Source organism: Lutra lutra, chromosome 4, assembly GCF_902655055.1.
Source record: "Lutra lutra chromosome 4, mLutLut1.2, whole genome shotgun sequence".
Lineage (NCBI taxonomy): Eukaryota > Metazoa > Chordata > Mammalia > Carnivora > Mustelidae > Lutra > Lutra lutra.
The window spans coordinates 20061292-20085142 of record NC_062281.1 but is presented as its reverse complement, the minus strand read 5'-3'; the positions used below and the strand labels follow the sequence as shown (position 1 = coordinate 20085142).

Sequence of the window (23851 nt, the reverse complement as noted above, 5' to 3'; positions counted from 1 at the left end):
CTGATGGCTAATGATGATGAATATTTTTCCATGTGTCTGTTAGCCATTTGTATGCCTTCTTTGGAGAAGTGTCTGTTCATGTCTTCTGACCATTTTTTGACATGATTATCTGTTTTGTGTGTGTTGAGTTTGAGGAGTTCTTTATAGATCTTGGATGTCAGCCCTTTGTCTGTGGTGCATTTTATTATTACATTATATTATAAATCCCGAATTGGATTTTTATCTCATTAGTTTTCAATAATTCTCCTTTTTGTTATATCCACTTTTAAGACTAAAGTAGCCAAGTGCTGTAGCTATATCATGAGATTTTTAGATTTATTATTATTATTATTATGTAGGGCATAGTATTTTCTAATTTCTAGCAGACTTTTTATTTTGATCCATAAGTTACTTAGAAATGTATTATTTAATTTCTTTTTTTAATGTTTTTATTATTTATATGTTTATTTATTTATTTAGAGAGTGCATGAGCAGGGAGAGAGGTAGAAAAGGAGGGAGAATCTCAAGCAGAGTCCTCACTGAGTGCAGAGCCTGACATGGGGTCAATCCCACAACACTGAGATCATGATCTGAACTGAAATCAAGAATTGGATACTCAAGTGACTGAGCCACCCATATGCGCCAGGATTGTATTATTTAATTTCTAAACTTATGGAGAGTTTTAAAAAGATACTGATGTGTTTTTGGTGTTGTGCAAATTGCATTGTGGTTGGAATAGTTTTTAAAAATTTGTGAAGACTTATTTTATTGTTTAAATTGTGGGCAATGAGGGGGCACCTGGGTAGCTCAGTGGGTTAAAGCCTCTGCCTTCGGCTCAGATCATGATCCCAGGGTCCTGGGATAGAGCCCCGCATCACATCCTGCTTCCTCCTCTCTCTCTGCCTGCTTCTCTGCCTACTTGTGATCTCTGTCTATCAAATAAATAATAAAAAAAAATAAAATCTTTAAATTGTGGGCAATGAGAAAAATTTGAATCTCTTTCTCTAATGTCTGTTTTGTCCATTTCTCTTTGTAACCCTAGTAATTTTCCTTTAAATAATGGGCTAGGTACAGGTAAAATAAAAGTTGTATTTTCCCAGGGACTTTTTCTTTGGCAATGGTTCTCTTTAGTTTTAGCAATTCAATATTTGACTGAAAGACAGTTTTGTTTAATATTAATATAGCAATCCCGGGGCACACTAGCAATCCTGGCTTAATTTTCTTTAGTAGTGACATAACACATTGATTCTCTATCCTTTAACTTTTTCCCTATTTGTGTCCTAAGACTTAAGGTGAGTAATCTCGTGAAGAGCATTCAGTTAGATTTGTAATATTATCTCTTACAATCTCTGTGTTTTGATTGGTGACTTTAGTCTACTTAGATCTTGAAGTTACTGAAAAGCTTGGATTTGCAACTTATTTTGTGCTATTACTGTACATTTTCCCCTATGTTTTCCCTCCTGTATGCCTTATTTATTTAGTGTTGGTCAATTTTTTTAAATGCATTTCTCTCCCTACCAAACTAAAAGGTTCCTTATGTATTTTTTGTATGGTTATAATTACTATTTTAACATGCATATAAAATCAAAGTCTAAAGCTAATCCATATGTTTACCATTTCCTAACCAACATAAAGTTTTGCAATACTTTAACTTCAGTTATCCATCTCCTGTATTTCACATAATTCATGGCAGATACATTAAGTTTAGCTTATTTTTTTGCCTCATGAAGTTATATTTATAATAATTATTATTTTAACAGCCTGGGTTTGTCCAGATTTTCCCATGTTTATGAATTTATTTACTCAGGATTCTGTCTTGTATGTCAGACTTTCTCCACGTGTTCAATTTCTTTTAGGGAGGATCTCTGTTAATAAATTCAATTTTATTCATACCAAAAATATCTTTCCCTCCCTGATATTGAAAGATTAGCTGAGTACCCGGTTGAGAGCTCTTGTCTCCAGCCATATGGAAGATGTGTCACTATCTTCTGGCTCCCATTTTTGATAAGCCTGTTGTCAGTTTAAATGTTCATTTTTAGGTAATTTCTCTTTTCTCTCCAGATGCCTTTCAAATTTTCTTTCCTTTTTCTTTGGTGTTCTGTTGTTTCACTACAACAGCCTACTTGTAGATTTCTTTGTGTTCCCAGAATTAAGAGTTCTTTCACCCGTTCTGGAAAAATCTTAATGTTTAGCTCTTCAAATATTTTTTTTCCCTCAGTTATCTATTCCTTTTTCTCTCCTCTTTTTCTCTGTATTTAAATTAGATTTCTCATAAAAAGTCTTCTCCAGTGATCAATGTCTCTTCATTTTCATATTTTTACCTCTCTGATTTTATCAATGATATTTTGGATAATTTCCTTTACCTTTCAATTAGTACATTAATTATCTCTTTTCCTTTATCAAATCAGCTTTTTAGCCTTTTCAATGAGGCTTTTTTGTCCTTTTCAGTGAGTAAATCTTTTATTTCTAGAAATTACATTTAGTTCTTTAATAAATTTGCTAGTAATTTTTATGGTATTTTGTTCCATTGTACTGGTTTTTTTTTAATTATTACAATATATACATTGTATTTATTTTATATTCTGAGCCCAATAATTATATTTTCTACAGTATTTGGGGACTAAATTCTTTTTTTCTTTTGTCGTACTGGTTTTCATTCATGGTGCTTGTTTTCTTGTTTGATGTGTCGCGTTGGTTTGTGAGCTCAGTTGTGGGAATTCTTCACAACTTGGTTTAGGAGTGGGCCTCTCCAGAGAGGTACCCTTTTGTGGTAATGATTTAAATTTATTAATTGTCTTGGGACATTCAGAGTTTTTCTGTAATTACAAATTCATAGGAGAGATCATTTTCTTCCACACAGACCTTAGGCCATTACAAAGTCGTTGCTGGAAAGCAGATATTTTCCATATTTCACTGAACAATAACCTTTTGAGGGTGCTGCCTTTACCTGAGAAGTATCAGTTCCAACCTCCCACACTGAAGTCATTCCATGTCTTGTTTCTTGGTCCTCTATGACCATTAAATCTGAACTTCCTGATTTGTAAACTCCTGGTTAATATGAAGTCTATTTCCCCTTGCAATAAATAAACTGTGAGAAGATATTTTGAGACTATGAAAATATTGTTTTTCCTGTTAAAATTTCACCCACTTGTTTTAATATTCATTGATGACTCTTGTCTCAATCAGTTACTACTATACTGTTTAGAAAACGGTAATTTTCCTGACTCCATTGTTTACTCTGCATGTGTTAGCTGGCTTTCTACTGTAAGGGAGATATTTCTCTTCCCCCACATTTGTTTGTCTGTTTGTATCAATATGGACTCATGGATTCTTATTTTATGGGATGGATTATAATCCAGTACTATCATTATTTATTTTAATGCTCAAATACTTCCAGATTTGTTCAGTGGGAGCTATGTCCAGCTGTCCCCTATGCCTATCATTCTTTAACCTTTTCCTACCTTCTGGCATAAATCTTATATTCCGGAGTCTTGCATTTTTTCTGTCCTGCTCTGAAATCCATCAGTCCTTCAAGAAATCCTGGGTTCTTCTCATGGAGTATGGTATTTAGAAACCAAGATGTGGCCACTGGATGTGCTTACTGCCTCTAGATTTTTGTTACTTCTAGGTCCTCTTAGCTGAGGGTACACATGTACCCCCCCACACCCCTATTTGTCTATCATCTGTATCATCATTTTTTCTTATATCTACCTTAGACCCATCTCACAGGATTCATGCTAGCCTCCTCTTTCCATATTTATCACCCTTTTGCAAGACAGTTGGGAAACATGGCCCCCAATATCTTAAACATATCTGCTTCCATGTTCAATCATAAAAGTATTTTTAGAATTTCTAATCTATATGCATTGTAAAAAGAAAAAAATCTATTAGAGTTCAATTGTTTGCCTTTAGCATGGATCTATAATGAAATATCTGTGTCCAAAAGGATCTTGGGTTAGTTCTTTTCTTCCCTCTTCATTGTGGTTTTGTCATTCATTTTTAATACAGCTGGGTTAACTTATGAATGTGTAAACATGAATGTGGTTCTAAGAGCAAAATAATTATACAAAAGGGTAACACTCAAAAGAAGTGTCACTGTCCTTGTTTCATCTACCTAGCTTTACTCACTCCTTCTAAATGACCAAACTCATTAGTTTCTGATTTATCTTTACTATTTCTTTAAAAAAAAGAAAACAGATTTGTACATATTTTTCTGGAGCATTTTGCATGTCAGTTCTCAGCGAGTTTTGGCTTAGCATTCTTCACCATGCAATGCTTAAAGAATGGCACTCAAGGTGAAATCTATCTTCTATCCATGGATTAGAGTTGGCCCCAGAATTTAGCTATAGCTTGATATTCCTAAATATTCTAATTCTTTATTTTTTTCCCTGATTCACCTTCCTCCTGCACTTTAAAATGAAAGATCAGTGACATGAATTAAATACAAGAAAATGGACAATGAAAAAGTAAGAATCTCTTAGACACATGCTTCGATAACTGTGAACGAACATATGAAGGACTATTAATTCCACCAGCGGTGCATTTGCTTTACTCACTAAACGCAATTATGGGGGCACCTGGGTGGCTCAGTCGTTAAGCATCTGCCTTCAGCTCAGGTCATGACCCCAGGGTCCTGGGATGAAGCCCTGCATCGGGCTCCCTGCTCAACAAGGAGCTCAACAAAGAACCTGCTTCTCCCTCTCCCTCTGCAGCTCCCCCTGCTTATGCTCTCTCTCTCTGTCAAATAAATAACATCTTTATAAAAAAATAAACATGATTATGGAGGGGCCTTCCCCTCTATAGGAGGAGCTATTTCAAGGTGTTTCTTGCAGTGATCAGGACCTGGACTAGGGCAAAGACAGTCAGGGGTTTTGTGGAAGAGGAAGTGGCTTCCTGTTTTTGGCAGGGGCTCCTGTGAGGTGTGTGTGGAGCTGGGGAGGATTTTCTTAAAAAGTAAGTTGTCAGCAGTGGTGACAATCCAGGCAAGAGTTAGGGCTCCCAGATGATTGCAGAAGAATGTCCCCAGGGCCCGCAGGCAACAAGAAGGCCTTCCCCACCCGAGTTGTAATGTACCACTTGCCACATCCCCTCTTCCAAGTGTGCCAGTCCCATGTTTCACATTGAACTCTGGTGCTCCTTATTGTGTTTACAGTCTATAGTTGTTGGTCCAAGAGTCCACACTGATAGTGGTTGAGATATAATCAGACATATTTCACATAGTTTGGAGTTCTCGTTTACATGGGAAGAGCTAAGATCCCTCACAGAAATTGCTGTGCAGTGAAAGAGTTACTTGCTTTCAATTGACCATACATGTTTCTTCAATAATCCAAGACAAACTCACAAACACAAGTGGTATTTGCCTTTGAGCATAATACTGGAGTGTCTGCCTCAATGGCTATTTCTCCTTTGTTGTCCAAACATCTTTCTTCAGTTATTCGTGGTGTTTTGCACAAGAATGCAGAACCTGATTGAAAGAGATTATGAAACAGATAGGAAAAGTCATATAGAAGGTTTTTTCCCCCTTTTTGTGGTTTTTCAATTAAGACCTCTGACCCACTTTGCTTTCTTTTTTTTTTTTTTTAAGATTTTATTTATTTATTTGACCAAGAGAGAGATCACAAATAGGCAGAGAGGCAGGCAGAGAGTGAGGAGGAAGCAGGCTCCCCGCTAAGCAGAGAGCCTGATGCAGGGCTCGAACCCAGGACCCTGGGATCGTGACCTGAGCCAAAGGCAGAGGCTTTAACCCACTGAGCCACCCAGGCGCCCCCTGCTTTGCTTTTTTGTAATGAAATTTTTTTTTTAAGTTTTCTACAACCAGAAGATCAGGGGAGGGTCTTTTTCCCATGGGGGAAAAATGAAATGAGTGCAAGTTATTCTTTTGAGGAGTGGCAAACTATGGCTCACATACAGTCCTGTTTTCTTATATAAACTTTTATTGGAACACCACTGGGTTCGATCATTTACGCATTGTCTGCAGCTGCTTTCCCACAAAACCCATGCTGAGCGGTGCAACAGGTATCCTGTGACCTGCAAAGACTAAAACATTTCCTATCCCGCCCTTTTCAGAAAAAGGTTGCTGTTCCTTGCTTTTGAATGTTATGGAACAGAATCGTTTGATGAACCGAGTGATTTAATTGCTTTTCTGAGAACAGCTAGTATGTGTTGATATTTCCGATACGGATTGCATAGATGTGCTCCCCCACATAAACCTTCAGTGGATGTAGCTTCTCATACTATCTAGCCCATTTGACTTCTTTTCAAATCCAAGACATGACCACTCCCAAAATTTGATTGTGAGGATTAAATCAGTTAACATGTGTCAAGGACCTAGAACTTAGTAAGTGCTACATACATATTGGCTACTGACATTGCAATGTAGAGTTTGCATGAATCAATTTAACCATAGATCAATCTTTCATGTTATTGATTTAACAATAAATGCATAGAGGAGGTTTGGCAGTTACCCCCATAGTGCTGAGCGCTGCGTTGGGCACTGGGAATCACTGATGCTCCCAGTAGGCAGGATCCTACCCTTACTCCACTAACATAGTCTGGCAGGGACTTGGTGCCTGTGGTGTTATTTTTGGAGAAGAGTCAGGTCTGCATTATATATCGTCATTGTGGCTGAGCGCAGCCAGGAAACATGATTATTCTGAAGGGTTTTTTTTTAATTATTTAATAGATTTGCTTATTTTCTGTTAATTTTACAGTTTCTTGGCTCAGTGTTAAGAGATAAATTAGAAATTTTACTACCTTTTCCACCAGTTATTCTCGGTCTTAGATCTACCAAGCTCAGGGCTAGGAGTTCAATTGGACAAGAATGAGATTGCTGGGGATCTGAATTTTGGGAAGGCAGGAGTAGGAAGATCAGTGACAACAAAGGAGAATGGGTGGGGCTTGGAGATTAATGCTGGTTAGATCTTGATTCTTGGAGGTGAGAGGGGAGGGATTGGGTTCATTCACAAACTGGACGTTGGAGTTAGGTTGTGCACTGGAATTCACGCAATAAAGTGTTTAGGTGGGTGCCTGGCCCTTAGACATGCTCGGTAGATGCTCCTCCTCCTTCTTTTCCTGCTTCTTCTGCTTCCCTGTCCCCTTCCTCCTTTTTCTTTTTCTCTTTATTGTTATAATTACTGTTATCTAGACAGCTGGTACAGTGTACCAGCAACATCACCAGGGTGGACTAAAATATGTACAGGGAGAATTTGTGGAAGCCTTTCTGTCTATGCCTGTGCCCTGAGTGAGGAATAACATCTTGGGAATTGATAACCATGGGCCTATACTATGTTCAAATCAATAATTCAAATTCACACTCTTCAAATGCTCTGGGATCCTCTCATTCAAAAGAATACTATAAAAATTGCTCAGAGTTGGCAAAAGTAAGGTGCCTGGCAGATGCAAACACAAAACCCACCCATTTGAGGCACGACATATAACTCAATTTCTAAAGATGGCCATAGATAAAGCAATGCCAAGAAAGAGGTTGGAATCCAAACTTTTCAAACACAGAAGTAAACCATGTGCCATGAGTAAGAATCAGAAGACTCAATAAGGGTGGTCTCAGAATCCCATGGATTTCAATTATGGAATGGTGACATGAAGACGATTAAATAAACAATATTGTTAAAGTCATGGAAATATTCAAAGCGAGAGAAGGGATTGACAGACTATGACAGACTATGAAAAAGAGAATATGTAGATTTGAGAAGGGATCACATAGAGCAGAGTTCTGAAGAGCATAAGTAGATAGTCACACCCTGAGTCCTTTTCGGGGAAAATGTAGAATGCCAGATTCAAAGATAAGACTTCAAAAGACAAAATTAGAACGAGGAGGAATGGAAGGACTGGTTGAAACCATTTCTCAATGACAGAGATCTAGCTGTGTGCTCTTGTGTGCTCCTCAGCTTTTTGGTTTATTAAACAAAACCCTGTTTTTAGGGGCACCTGGGTGGCTCCATCAGTGAAGCGTCTGACTCTTGATTTCAGCTCAGGTCATGATCTCAGGGTTGTTGAATCGAGTCCCCTGTTGGGCTCTGCACTGGGTGTGGAGCCTGCTTACGATTCTCTCTCCTTCTCTGCCTCTCCTCCATGAAAAAACCCTACTGTTTTTAAAAAGTGATGTTAAGTAATTTTATTTATTAGTTTAGTAGGAAAAGGTTGAGAAGTTCAGCAGGTTCAGCTTGCTTAATAAACTGCTGATGTGCCTTAGGAAGAAACAAATTTATTAATTAAAAAAAAAGGTTGAGAAATCCTCATCTGTTACAACTGTGTTAACGGAGAAGCTGTGATATAATTACGGCCCTCTGCCCCTCACTTCTTCCCACCAAGCATTCCAGAACATTTCACAGAAGCACAGAGCAAGCAAAGAATGCTCTATCAGGTATAAGGTCTGAGACATATCATAGGTCCCTGAGTCTGTGTAAACATGCTCAAAGGAGACTTCAGAAGAGGATATGAATTGCTTTCCAGCCTAAGGTTTAAGAGAATAAATAAAAACATTTTTATCAGAATACTTTTTCCTTCACATATTGAATTTCTCTTTTCACCCTTATTTTCCTCATTACTTTGTGAGATCACTGTGGCTTAGAATACAACACCCAGGCTTTGCGGTCAAACATCTCTTGGAGTGAAATCTTCCCACACTTGCTACCTAGCCGTCCAACCTTAGGCATACAGAGGTCCCCCCTTTATCTGCGGGGGATGTGTTCCAAAACCCCCCAGTGGGTGTTTGAAACCACATATGGTACTGAACGCTCTAGATACAATCCTTTTCCCTATTTGTGCATACCTATGTTAAAGCTTAATTTGTAAATTAGGCACAGTGAGAGATTAACAACAAGAACTACTAATAAAATAGAACCATTATAACATTACCCTGTAATAAAAGTTCTGTCAATGTGGTCTCTCTTTCCCTCTCAAAATTACCTTACAGTCCTATACCCGCCTTCCTCTCCTTGTGATGGGGTGAGAGATAAAATGCTGGCGTGATGAGACGAAGTGAGGGGAATGACCTAGGCACTGTGTTGAAGGGTTAGGCTCCCGTTGACCTACTGATGATACCTCAGAGGGAGAATCATCTGCTTCTAGACCATGATGACCGCAGGATAAGGGAGGACCATGGGTAAGGGAGGACTACTTACCTCTCGGAGCCCTAGTTTCTTCATCGGCAAAAGCAGAGTAACTAAAGTCAGGGATGTGAGAATGAGCCTCTGGCACAGGAATGACAGGCCTGGGACATCTCAGGCACCCAAGAACTGTCAGTCTCCAACCCATTTTCCATTTCCTGCTTCCTTAATGTCTTCATCTTGAAGAGAAAATCACATACAGAATGCAACAGAGTGTCTCACATTATCAACTGCTCTTTGTTGAATATTTGAATGCAGCTTGTTTTAGACTCAAGGAGAGAGGGTCCTCTCCTTGAGTCTAAAACTGAAGGAGAGGACCTTCCTGTGGGGAAGATTCAGGAAGACTGTGTAAACGGAAAGAATGTTTTTATCATAAAAAAGCAGAAAGCTGATTTCTGGGGGGGTTTTCCTTGATGTGAAGCATTACAGTTGATATTTTCAGGAATTTAGAGGGACAAGAGGCAGGATCAGTGATTCAGAAAATAATCATTGAACACCTGCGGAGTATGTTATACCTGTGTATATAAAATGACAAGATTTCCTGAGGGCGAGGGGATGAGATTCTCCTAGCAATAGACTTCTAGCTCTTTTAGTCCGCCTGTCCCCCATGCTTGCTAAGACATTTTTTTTTATTTTTTTTAAAGACTTTATTTATTTATTTGACAGAGAGAGATCACAAGTAGGCAGAGAGGCAGGCAGAGAGAGGGGGGGAAGCAGGCTCCCTGCTGAGCAGAGAGCCCGATGTGGGGCTCGATCCCAGGACCCTGGGATCATGACCTGAGCCGAAAGCAGAGGCTTTAACCCACTGAGCCACCCAGGCGCCCCGCTAAGACATTTTAGAAGGATTTTCACACTTTGTCTGAGGGCCTCCAGCAAAATTTATCATTCTCTGTGACTTCTCTGGTAGGAAGAGAACAGAGTTCTTCCTTAAATAAGTTTTCAAATGTCCTCATTTTTTAAAAGATTTTATTTATTTATTTGAGATAGAGAGTGGTGAATGAGAGCGATGAGCTAGAGAGTGTGCGCACAGCAGGGAGTGGGGCAGAGGGAGAGGGAGAAGCTGGCTCCCTGCTGAGCAGGGAGTCCAATGTGGGGGCTCCATCCCAGGACCCTGGGATCATGACCTGAGCCGAAGGCAGACGCTTAACTGACTGAGCCACCCATGTGCCCCTCAAGTCCCTCATTTTTAAAAGAACTTGTAATGTATGGGTTTTTCTTTTTTTAATCAGATATCTTAGAGCTATGAGTCCTGCTATAGACTTTGGTAGAGTCTGTCCCCTGTAGGAATGCTTGGGTTTGTCTGACTGATACCTTCCTTCTTATCTAAGAATTTTGTATTAAACCTCTTGTGTCTACACCTGCAGGCCTGACTGTTGCTGTCAGATTGAGTAGGGATCTCAGCCTTAGAAATCGCAAAATGTCAGAATCTGTTTGTTGTGGATGAATTGGAATTACAGAGATGATTGAGTGGTTGCATTTTTCAGAAAATCACCTAAGAACCAACATGAACGCACGCCCAAGTCATGTAGTATTATATGCAGACGTGAAAATAAATGTGAATGCAGTACCCTGGCTTGGGACGTTGAGCAAGTTTTGTTCTTAAATAAAGATGTTCGGGTGAAACAGCCTCTCTTGAGTCTGTATTATCTTAGAAAAATCAGGAAATAACCAGATAATTGTACAAATAAATGTTAAAGCAAACTCTATATGAAAGTATTTTTAAAGGACCATATATTTTCCAAGGAAGTAAAATCTATTTTAGGTGTTTTGCATAAGGGTAAGTAAAGGTTAGAAAGGATAGAAATGGTGGAGACAGAAGGGGAGATAAAAATTGAGTCAGAAGTCTGAAAGATGGGACCATTTGGGGGGGAAAGGAGGGCAGTTTTATTGGCATGAAGTGTGAAATCAATAGGGACAGATCGAGTGGACTTATATTATGGAAAGCTTTGAAGAGCACCATGTATAGCTTAGGTTAAGTTATCTTAAAATGTAGAATTGCCAGGTGCTTGGAGAGCCACGGAGTTCCGCCAGTTGAGAAGGTGGTTGAGAAGCCCCCGTCATGCCCTTAATGGTTAACCTCCATCTGCTCATTGACAAAGATCTCACTGTTTCCTTGTGATCTAGGGAAATCTTGATTATTCGTGCTTTCTTGAATTGAGCTGAAATCTGTTTCCTTGTGGACATACAGAATACTACTAACCCATCTTTTGTATGACAGTCCTTTAAACATTTGAAGAAGCTTATTGTCTTCTCTTGGTCCCTTGTAGCCTTTGAGCAGAGGAGAAAGGTGATGAAAGTGATGTTTATGGGACTGTCAGTTACTGCTGCGCTCTGAGGGAGCCCTGTGCAGGGCTCCAAGTGACCGCTGAGATGTTCTTTTGGTTAGAAGGCAAGAGGGTATGATTTTGATTTCAAGCTCTTTTTATTTTATTTATTTTTTTAAAGATTTTATTCGACAGAGGGAGGATAAGCAGGGGAAGCAACAGGCAGAGGGAGAGGGAGAGCAGGGAACCCAACATGGGGCTCCATCCCAGGTCTTGGGATCATGACCTGAGCTGAAGGCAGATGCCCAACTGATTGAGCCGCCTAGGCAACCTCATCCTCTTTTTAATGGCTCCCTCTCTCCCTCCTTCCCCCTTTCCTTTCTTCCTCCGCCCTCCCTTCCTCATTCCTTTCTTTCTTCCTTGCTTCCTTCATTCCTTCCTACCTTTCTTCCTTCCTTAGTCCTCCCTTCCTTCTTCCATTCCTTCCTTGCAAATTCTTCTGTGAAGGAAGCTGCTTAGGACAATAGCGAAGCGGTTCAGGCTTTGGCGTCGGTCCTGGATTTGAATTTCAACTTTTCCACCTGCTCAGTGTGTGATGATGGGCAAATTACTTAGCCTTTCTAAGTTTCTAACCTCTCTTTTTCAGTGAAGCGAGAAAAACACCTACCTTGTAGGATGAATATGGGGCTTGAATGGAAAAGATACATGCAAAGCTCCTGGCAAAAGCAGTCACTCCGTGGCAGGTCTTTTTATTACTGTAAAAAAAAGAAGCAATGACCACTATTTGCTGCAGTCAATAAATAAATAACTACATGTATATATAACTATGATAACTATATATCTATATCAATATCTATCCATATCTGTACCTATCTCTCTCTGTGTCTATGTATATGTAGATATAGATATAAAGAGATTTATTATAAGGAATAGGCTCACATTATTTTGGAGGCTAAGAAGTCCCCAGGTCTGCAGTCAGCAATCTGGAGGCACAGGAGAGCTGATGGTGTAAGTTTTAGTCGGAAAACTGGCAGGCTCGAGGTCCAAGAACAGGCAATGTTTCAGATGGGGCCACAGTTGCAGCTCAAGGCAGTTAGGCAGGCGCAGGTCCCTTTTCCTCAGTCTTTTGCTCTGCTCGGGTTTTCAGTCAATTGGATGAGGAAAGTATTTAGTCTGTAGATGCAAATGCTAATGTCATCCTGAAACAGCCCCCACCGACACACCCAGAATGACCTTCAACCAAAAATCCAGGCCCCCTGTGGACCTGTCAAGTTGATACATAAAATTAACCATTCTACTACAAAGTAAGAAGTCCTGCTAAATAAATAAATAAATAAATAAATAAATAAATAAATAAATAAATAAAACAGAATGGGTGGGGGTGCTGTTTTAGGTAGGGTAGTCATCTGTCAAGGATGCCTTGAATGGAAGTCTCCACTAGGACTAGAGGAAATGAGTGCTAAGCTCACTCTGATTCATGTCAATAAACACAACTGAGATGAGCTCCTGCTCCCCGCCTGCTAGATGGACAGCTTGTAACATTAATAGGACAGAGAACTAGTGGCCAACCATGTCGCATTATGTGAGGACATTTTCTGTGATGGTGGTACATGGTCTGATGAAAAAGTCACGTTGGGGGCGCCTGGGTGGCTCAGTGGTTAAGCGTCTGCCTTCAACTCAGGTCATGATCTCAGGGTCCTGGGATCGAGCCCCGAGTCGGGCTCTCTGCTCAGCAGGGAGCCTGCTTCTCCCTCTCCCACTTCTCCTGCTTGTGTTCCTTCTCGCCTGTCTCTCTCTATCAAATAAAGAAATAAAATCTTAAAAAAAGAAAAGAAAAGAAAAAGTCACGTTGGACCAAACCTTTAGAAGACCCGGCATCCAGTCCTGACTATGGTGTAAACACTGATTCATTCATTATCTTGTCTCTCTAAACCTCAATTTCTTTTTTAAAAAATGAGGAAATAATGACCTCCCCAAGAACATTGAAAGAACCAGAATGTACCAATGTATTGAAAAGCCCTTTTTAGAACCATTGGTAAAATATGTCAACTCTAAAAAAAAATCGTCAGGGATGTAGCCGAACCCAGTCTTGGAAGTGAGCTTTTCTTTTGGTTTGGAAATCTGCACTTAACCTCATGAGAGGCTTAAGTGAAAAATTGTTCTGTGACCACAGTTTTCCTTCAGATGTCTTGTGTAATTAATGGCCTAGCTAGGTATTTTGCTAGTGGCATAGAAAAAATAATTTGAAGTCACTAAATGAATCCAACCAGTTGTGGTGAAAATCATCTTGAGATTTTCTGAGGGCATACTGAGATAATGTGAGTAAATATAGTACATGCTTTCCTTTTTCCAGCTTTGCCTCATGCATTTGAAAAATAGCAAGGAAGACAGGCAAATCTGATACAATGTCCCCAATCCTTAAATATCTGTAATCCACTTTCCCTGTGTGGTAGTGAGCCAGGGTGGGAGGAGAAACTGTTTAACTGAGCCGTCATGGTTTATTTTCTAATGCTTTGCTGGAGGATAAATTATGTGAAAAGAGGAATCCCTTTTTAACAACACAGTTCAATGTACTTCATTGATGTGCTTCGTGGCAAAAATTGGGCCGGACAAAGGAAATAAAAAAGATGCAAATTTCTCTTCTCTTACTGATTTCAGTCAAATCACGGAGATAGAAATGGAAAAAAAAATCATAATAGCCTAGTGTTATGAATACAGCAAACCATGTCCAAATGAAGAGGCAGTAGTTAGGGACAGATAATGAGTCCTATCTGAGGACAGTTGGAAAAGCTGTATGCAGTCGTGAAGTGTGACCTGGGTTTTGAAGGAAGCGTAGGAGTTTGCCTAACAGAAAAAGTCTGCTTTTGTTAATTCTCTCTTTTCTTTTTCCATTAACTATGTTGGTGAACACTTTTACCCATGAACATGGTGTAAATATTCCTATAGAAACCAAATTAGGTTGTTAATTTGAATGCTATTAGAATAAAAGGAATAATATGGTTTAAAAGGAAGACTTTTGATTTGGTAATTTCATGTCATTCTCACCAAAGTACCACTCCCCCCACCCATACACAATTACTCTTTATATCATTATGTTTATTTTTATAAAGCACTTTAAAAAATCTGAACTTACGTGGTTTTGCTAGACTGTGTTTCCTCTTACTAAGAATTTAAGCAGCAGGGAGGCAAGAACTTTGCTGTGTTCCTGAGTGCCCAGAACAGTGCTTGGTATACAGCAAATATTAAATACAAATTTATAAATAAATAAGTAAATGTTATCCAGAAAATTAGTCTCCTAATATCAAATTAATAAATAAGTTTAGAGTAGACTGATTTAGACTGATTCAGGGGTTTGTTTTTGTTTTTGTTTGTTTTTTGGTGATCCACTGAAAAGCTTTTATTAAGAACCCTGGGGCAGTGGGTGGTTGGGAAGGGTTCAGTTCTGCTGGTTGGTTCTGGAGGAACTGGCCTGGAGCATAGCCCCTGTGGACAGGTAGGGGTACTTGAATTAACTTGTATTTTCAACACAAAATTCTCTCAGGATGTCAGTAGCCCAGAAAAATTGGTATAAAATTAGACAGACAATTAAATGCTTGCAAATGGCACATACTAGCTGTGGTGGTCACAGCAGGGGCCAGTTCTGTGGGGAGCCCCCTTCACACAGACTTTTTCCTCTGCTTTCTAAATTTGTATGATGTACAGTGCCCTACAGACGTCTGTATAGCCCATTGGCCTTGTGGGTGACTCAGTCAGTTAAGCCTCTGATTCTTGATCTCAGCTTGGGTTGTGATCTCAGGGTCCTGAGAGGGAGCTCCACACTCAACAGGGGGTTGGCTTCAAATCCCCGCTCCCTCTGCCTCTTCCCCAACATGTGCTGTCTCTCTTCCACATAAATAAATGAAATCTCTCTCTCTCTCTCTTTTTAGGAAGTCTATACAGCCTTTTGGCTGAAAGCTTAGATTTTATTTTTTTAAGATTTTTATTTTTTTATTTTTGAGAGAGAGAGAGAACATGGAGTGGAAGGACAGAAGGAGAGGGAGAGAGAGTTGTGGGTTTTTTTTGGATTTTATTTATTTATTTTGGGGTGGGAGGAGTGAGAATTAGCAGGGGGATGGTCAGAGAGAGAGGGAGAAACAGGCTCCCTGCCAACCAGGGAACCTGAGGTTGGGCTCAATCCCAGGACCCTGAGATTGTGACCTGAGCCAAAGGCAGATGCTTAACTGACTGAGCCACCCAGGCGCCCAAAGGGAGGGAGGATCTCAAGCAGACTCCCCGCTGAGCACAGAGCCCAATGTGGGGCTCCATCTCCAGACACCATGAGATCATGACCAGAGCTGAAATCAAGAGTCTGTCGTTTAATGGCTGAGCTACCTAGGCACCCCTAAAAGCTTAGATTTTAAAGATATGACACTGGGGTTCAAACCCCAGCCTTGACACTTCTTCAGTGTATGACCTCTTAGGCAAATCACTCAATCTATGTATATCATACTTTTTGGCTGGAAGTGGGACCAATAAAAATAGTACCTGTGTCCTAGAGCTCTTGTGGGGTCTGAAAACATACATGAGCGTGGAGGGCTTAACATTGAATGTCACGATGGATGTAACTTTCAGATAGGGCATCGTTGGTTTCCGGGAGCTGCTCCTTCTGATGCCATCTGTGACCTCAGTGTTAGGCTAGTGATCTAACCCACAGACTGGGTGCTTTCCTTTGCTTGCCATCAGCTGCTGAGCTTTTCCTTTTTTCTTTCTCCTTACACTCCCTGCATTTTCAGAATTGCATTTTAGATAAGTCCATAGTTAAGCAAAGAGCTGAATTAAAATACCGTTCAAGAAATCATTTTCCCTGCTCCTTGGCTTTAACATTAAATACAATATGGAGGGCCAGAAAGATTTATTTTCTTATCATAATTAATTACAGAATACTGTTTTAACAATGAAAGGATATGTACATCCCATTTATTTATCTATTTATTTATTTGTATTTTGCCATTATTTATTTATTTGTTTGTATTTTATCAATAAACTGTTTATCATTTGATTTTAAGAACTCACAATCATATTTGACTGCCAGGCTGATTTGCAGCTTGATAACTAACAAAACTGTGGAATTTCATGTTTTTTTTGTGGGAGGTCTTTTATTTAAATTCAATTTGATTAAAATATACTGTATTACTAGTTTCAGAGGTAGAATTTAGTGACTTGTTTTGCTTAACATTATACCCTCCATAATGCTTTTAATAGACTTGTTTTGCTTAACATAATACCCTCCAGTTCCATCCACGCCATCGCAAATGGCAAGATTTCTTTTTTTTTTTTTGATGGCTGAATAGTATTCCATTGTATACATAGACCACGTCTTCTTTATCCATTCATCTGTGGTTGGACATCTGGGCTCTTCCCATAGCTTGGTTAATGTGGACATGTACTCATCCCTTTTAAATGCATTTTAAAAATACATTTGGCTTCAGAATTTTGCATGACATTTATCTGGGCTCCCAGATGTGTCTGGTTTTCTACCACCTGATTCTTTAACACATTTTAAGATTAAACATTAGGTTTCTTTGCTTTTGGGGTTTTTGTTGTTGTTGTAGTTTTCCTGAGTGGTCCCTCTCTGTAGACACAGGGTAACTATTTTCTAGTAGAAGGAGGTATCATTTGTCATCAGTGCTGAATCTGGGCTCTCACTTTTAGTAAGATTTGAAAATACTCCAAAATTACTATTTTTTTAAAATATCTTTTTTATTTATTTGAGAGAGAGACAGAGATAGCAACAGAGGACAGAAGCCGGGGAGGAGAGGGAGAATCAGGCTCCCCACTGAGCAAGGAGTCCAATGTGGGACTTGATCTCAGGACCCTGAGATCATGGCCTGAGCCAAAGGCAGACTCTTTTTTTTTTTTTTTTAAAGATTTTTTATTTATTTATTTATTTGACAGAGAGAGAGCACAAGCAGGCAGAGAGGCAGGCAGAGAGAGAGGAGGAAGCAGGCTCCCTGCTGAGCAGAGAGCCCGATGCGGGGCTCGATCCCAGGACCCTGAGATCATGACCTGAGCCGAAGGCAGCGGCTTAACCCACTGAGCCACCCAGGCGCCCCCAAAGGCAGACTCTTAACTGATTGAGCCACCCAGACACCCAGAAGACACTCAAAATTAATAAAAATTGAATATATATTTTTAAAGATTCACTAGAGTGGCTGGAGTCATGTTTGAGATGTGTGATTATTGAACTTGAACATGGCAACTTTAAAACTACCTCTTGTCCCAGGTGTTTGAACATTGGCCTGCCTGGGGCACAAACACACTTGGCAGGATATGCCCGGCACAAACCATATGCACAGTTTGTTCTGCCTACGCTAAATCTTGGTGGGGCTGGACATGCCGCAATTGTGCCTGCTACAGTGGGAAATAGCCCTGAGCATCACCGAACTTGGATAGGTCTTAGAGCTAATGATCAGGGTTTAGGGCATTAAAAAAAAAAAAATGCTGTTTCCACAGTTCCCAAGTGTGTGTGCACTAATCTTGAAGAGAAATCAAGCTTTGAAATGCAAAACCGATGATATATTTTGACTTCCGAAATCCAACAATATCTTAAAAACTGCATCTTTCTGCTGATGTAACAGATACTGGGCTTTAGTTAGAAGACAGGGCACACAGAGGCCTTAATTTCAAATGAAGTATGTGGAATTGTACCGTGTCTTTAAGGTTTGTTGTTTAAGTTGTACGATGTAAACACTGAAATTATTTTTCTAGTCAATATTTTCTGCATTCCAAGTAGGATTATTTTTGATTAGTTATCTAATTTGTTATTTTTTAATGGCATAATGACCACTCAAACCCCTCTGTTTCCCAGAAAAGCTAAGACTTTGCCCACAACCCACATATCACCAGAGAGTCTTACTACCACCCCAATTCCTTGGTTCTTCTCACCCAAGACAACCATGGTCTTGGACTCTGTCTTCATCACCCAACCCCCACTTCTAGATCTACAGTGCCCATATATATTTCTAAAAAGGGAGTACTTTTATATTAATTATTTTACTTTTATAAAAAGATATCATGCTACTAATAATCTTCGGGGATTCCTATTTCCCCCACCAAATATCGCTACCTACCAAAGAGTGGTGTGTTGCCAAGAGTCATCCCGATTGCTGCATTTTGGTGGAACTCATTTATTTTTGTTCTTACATAAAAGTCCTCTTCAAAATAAGCAGGGAGAAATGGTTCCTTTTCTAAGACCTTATCTACGATGCACTAAAACAATTTATTAAAGAGTGAAACAGTATCCCCCCAACAGTTTTGGAAAACAAAGAAAAGGACTCTCCATTTGCAGTAAGTTTTCCCCATAAACACTGAGAGAAATAGATTCTTAAAGTTTCAAAAGACTTCAATTTTCCCTGATTATTTCCAAAAACCAAGTTAATTTGTATCCCATGACTTCTTGCAATCATTCTGTTTTAGAATACTTCAGTGTAGTGGCTTTGTATTTTATTATTAAAGAAGGGAGATTTGGTGCCCAAAAATGTAATATGCAAACTTTGGATTTATTGAACTGTACTGTTTAGCTCCCATAATGAGTATGTGATTATTTCATTGGCAAGTACATTTTTTTCCCTTCTGGTAAAAGGATCTAGTATTCCATGCATATTTATGTCTGAGGGGTAAAAAAAAAAAACAAGATTTTTTTAGAATAATGTGGCCTGGTAGGTTCAGGGGCGTCTACTGAATTTTCTACTCCAACCATAGTAGGTTGATTATTTTTCCCCTGGGGGAAAAATTGATTCAATTTATTCATAAACACTTCCGTGTTTTTGTCCCATTACATTAACAACATTGCATTTCAAATATTGTTTTATTATCATTTTAATGTTAGGAAACAAATGAGATAGGAATTAGCTGGTCAGTTTCAAGAAGTTGACATGGACCCAAAGAAACACACACACTCTTCATGATCAGTAGTCCAAATATGAACATTGAGCAAAGTTCAGCAGCCCGTTTGGAAGCACAAACTAGAGTATAAAGTAATGTTACCAAAGGTACTAACAATACTGTAGAATTCTAAAGGTTCTGAAGTACATTAAGAATATTTTAGTATCTTGGCTCTGGGTGACACCTAGTCCAGCCCGGACCTACCCTTCATCAGACAGCTTCTTCTTTTGTTGCCAAGATCACTCCAGCTAAGACTTTCTCTAAGGGTAAAGCTTAGGGTAGTACCACTCTGGCTTCTGGGCCTCTTTTTCTAGCACCTTATTCTACAGCCTAATTGAGCCATTTCAAGAATCAATTACTAAATGATTCTTAGGGGAAAAGTCTTATTGTCATATGGATACAGTATGCAAAAGAATTTGAACATGGGGGAACGCCTGGGCCCTTTCCCAATTTTCTTCTTCCACAAACCCTTCCTACTTTAGCCAAGGTCTGTGTACCTTTCTTTTCTTTAATTTTTACTCACATTCAATTAGCCACCCTATGGTACATCATTAGTTTCGGAGGTGGAGTTCAGTAATTCATCAGTTGCATGTAACACCCAGTGCTCATCCCATCACGTTGTGTACCTTTCCTAGATTAAATGCATGGCTGTGACTTTTCCTTGGATTCAGGAAGCCCCTATTTCTTTTCTATCACTTCCGCCAGGGTAACTTATCAGAACAGGAGAGCTGCCTCTCTGCCTTCTGGCCATCGTCCCATCTCTGCTGACTCCCTCACACTGGTTGCTAAGACCTTTCCTGGAAAGAATCTACAGGCAAAAGCCCAGAGCTGGACGATTTTTCGCAGACACTACTCTCTAAAACACACAGAAGGCTTGAGTTGCCAGAACGGTGTGAACCTGCCAGTGTTTTGCTAACTATTTCCAGAACACTCACTCTGCTGCCAGCTGTTACCACATTTTTTTTTTCCTAGTAAGAATGCATTGAAGGGAAACATTGCAAAAACACCGTTGCTGGGGCGCCTGGGTGGCTCAGTGGGTTAAGCCGCTGCCTTCGGCTCAGGTCATGATCTCAGGGTCCTGGGATCGAGTCCCACATCGGGCTCTCTGCTCAGCAAGAAGCCTGCTTCCCTCTCTCTCTCTCTCTGCCTGCCTCTCCGTCTACTTGTGATCTCTCTCTGTCAAATAAATAAATAAAAAAAAATCTTTAAAAAAAAAAAAACAAACAAACACCGTTGCTTTAATAGGGACTTTCCTGTATTATTAGCACTAAGTTATTGGAAAGATATAAAATAGAATCACTTTTTTTTTTTTTAAGTGCCAGCAGTGATAACAGATATTTTTCTGGGTTGTGTTCTGCAGAAGTGAAGTTTTTCTGTGAAACTCCAGCCATTGCTGATATTGTGATCCTGGTTGATGGTTCATGGAGTATCGGCAGATTCAACTTCAGACTGGTTCGACTCTTCCTGGAAAACCTGGTGACAGCCTTCAATGTGGGCTCAGAGAAGACACGAATTGGTACACGTTCTGTTATTAGCCAAAGTCAGCTGTCAATGTAGATAAGCTTCATAAGAGATTTCAAAAAACTTTAGAGAGCAGCTTCTAGAATTACAGGGTTAGCTATGGTGCTATTCCTAAGAGCACAAGTTTGGATCAATAAATATCTGTTCCTGCTAATTTACGCTGAATGATGCTGTCATTCGACTAATTATTGAACACATTTTAATTTTCAAAAATGTCAAAATCTTCTCTGCCCCATAATAATAATAACTTTTAACGTTGCAACTGGTTTAAGAATTTTTTCGGGTAGAAGTTTTCCTTTTATTTAAAAGAAACAGTGGAATCCAGTGGAATTTTGAACTAAGAAAATTAGAAATTGGAAGTAGTTTTATAGTACAAAATAATCTTTGACAAGTTAGTGCTAGCCAAGATCAAAAAAAGTTATAAATCTATGACTTTATCATATAGAGTCTCAGTTTCACTTTTATATAGCCATTAAGCAAAATCATTCCTTTGAGGATAAAAATGAACCAGTAAATCTAGACCTTTTATCTACAAATACAATCAGATTTATTTTTTAAGTACTAAGTACCTAATTAGGTGCTCACTTCTAAATGGCTAGAAAATATGTACATTCCTCCTGCCCCAAGATATATCCAAATTAATTCCTGAAATTGAATTCTTTTTGAAATATATAGTGAAACAGAGAAAGAATTGTTATAAAAAAAAAGATCAGGCCCTTTATTATTCTGGTTTTACAAATAGTTCACTAGATCTTTGAGTAATCCCTCGTTTCTGGGTGGGCTGTCTCATCTTTTTCACCAGGTCTTGCACAGTATAGCGGCGACCCCAGAATAGAATGGCATTTGAATGCCTTTAGCACAAAAGATGAGGTCATCGAAGCCGTCCGAAATCTACCCTATAAAGGAGGAAATACACTAACAGGTATGTTTCATTCAGTTCGTGTTTTTAGCAACTTATCTTCCCCAAAGATTCATTTCATTTCTTCATTCTGCCACTTTGTAAGACTTGGCATAGTATTTTTAAACTCAACTAAAATCTGGAATTCCTAGATGGCTCTTTTCTGAAACTCAGCCTTAAGAATTAAGACCCAGACACGCCATTCCTTTTGCTACATGAATGTCCCCCAGAAGGGCTTGGCTGGGCCAGGAGGAGATGGAGCGAAGCTGAAGCTGGCAGTGTTTGGGGACTGTGTTAGCTGTGGCTGTCTTAGCCTCTGCCAGTTCATTTTCCTCTTTTTACCTGCTTTCTCCTCTAGCCACCCCATCACTTATTTTTTTAACCAATTATTTAATTTTTTAAAAAGATTTTATTTATTTACTTTGGGGAGAGAGAGAGAGCGCGAGTGCACAAGCTGGAGGGGAGGGAGGGGCAGAGAGAGAGGGAGAGAAGGGATTTTTTTTAAAAGATTTTATTTATTTATTTGACAGAGAGAGATCACAAGTAGGCAGAGAGGCAGGCAGAGAGAGAGAGGGAAGCAGGCTCCCTGCTGAGCAGAGAGCCCGATGCGGGGCTCGATCCCAGGACCCTGGAATCATGACCTGAGCCGAAGGCAGAGGCTTTAACCCACGGAGCCACCCAGGTGCCCCAAGAGAAGGGATCTTCAGCAGGCTTTTTACTTAGCGTGGAGCCTGATGTGGGGCTTGATCCTGGGACCCTGAGATCATGACCTGAGCCAAAATTAAGAGTTGGACACTCAACCAATGAGCCACCCAGGTGCCTCTAGCCTCCCCATCATTTAAATGAAAACAAATTTCTACCTTCTTTATTTTTCAAGGAAGGTATTTTCTTTGCCCTTATTCTGCAATCAGTAGTTATCATAAAAATATTTATGGATCATTGGGTCACCAGTATTTTTGGTAAACAAAGACTGTAGGAATATTTAGATTATAATTTTTCCAGCCACAATGGGTTGTCATAGGATTTAACCTTAGTACCTGATCTTTTCTTCTGTAGGTGTACAATGCAGGTGCTCATTTTAAACAGTAACAACATTATCATTGACTTTGAACTAAACCATGGAAATCTTGATAATTGCTTTGCCAGTTTGAGGCATAATCTTTTTGTTAATACAACAAAAAAACTTCATTAAACAAATCTTAGAACAATATTGCAAGCTTTCTTTCTTTTATTTTTTTCTGGACGAAAAGTGTCATGATCAAAAGGAAGGAATTTGGTGATCATTTTGGATCTGCCTCCACTATCCCTAAAAAAGGCCATTGTAAACAAATTTTTGGAAATATTTGGGGTTGTTGCTTCTGTGTGGGTATTCCTGTTTCATCCTAAATTATTAAGGTTTACATTTTCTTGTACAAAGATCTGTCAACATCGATTGGCCATGAACTTAATGTTCTTTATAAATGCTGGTTTCTGAAATGATGGACTGTTCAGTTTTTCATATTACCTCTATTCTGATGGATTTTTGAGTTTTCATCAGATCTGTCAAGAAAAAGGTCATTTCAAAAACTGAAGATGAAAATTCATAACTAATAAACTTTTAGCTGAATAAGTCACTTATGTTGTGGTTACATTTTTCAGAACTGGAAGGCTTTTTATTAGAGGTGATTAGTTTGTGTTCATTTTTTCTTGTTTTCTCCCAGGTCTTGCTTTGAGCTACATTTTTGAAAATAGCTTTAAACCAGAAGCAGGATCAAGGACTGGAGTGTCCAAAATTGGCATTTTGATCACAGATGGAAAGTCCCAAGATGATATTATCCCACCGTCTAGAAACCTCCGTGAATCTGGTGTCGAACTCTTTGCCATAGGTATGTGCTATTCTTGGTCCTACTTCAGTCATGGGCACAGACACCCAACCAGTTAAAAACAATATGTAATGCCAAGTGGACTTCATTGAAATTCAGGGGACCTGGACAGTTTCTAGTCCTGACTCTAGTCATAGCCAGTCCTGTGATCTGAGCCCAGCTTCATTACATGTAAGATGGAGGCGATGGTAATTTGCATGTACCTTACACCTACCTCTACGTTATACGTGCCCTATAGCGTGAGGATCTCTGGGTGAGACCCCATTCATAAATTATTGT

At 39.4% G+C, this 23851-nt stretch overlaps 1 protein-coding gene across 3 annotated transcripts in view; it reads left to right on the top strand.

Annotated features, from left to right (window-relative positions):
- The window catches only part of COL14A1 (collagen type XIV alpha 1 chain), a 217839-nt gene that overhangs the window by 43894 nt on the left and 150094 nt on the right, over window positions 1-23851 (top strand). For all 3 annotated transcript variants that reach the window (XM_047727418.1, XM_047727417.1, XM_047727419.1), the window contains exons 6-8: window positions 20652-20807; window positions 21615-21734; window positions 23411-23575. In XM_047727418.1, coding sequence (XP_047583374.1) covers window positions 20652-20807; window positions 21615-21734; window positions 23411-23575 — 441 coding nt within the window. The remainder of the gene's footprint in view (window positions 1-20651; window positions 20808-21614; window positions 21735-23410; window positions 23576-23851) is intronic.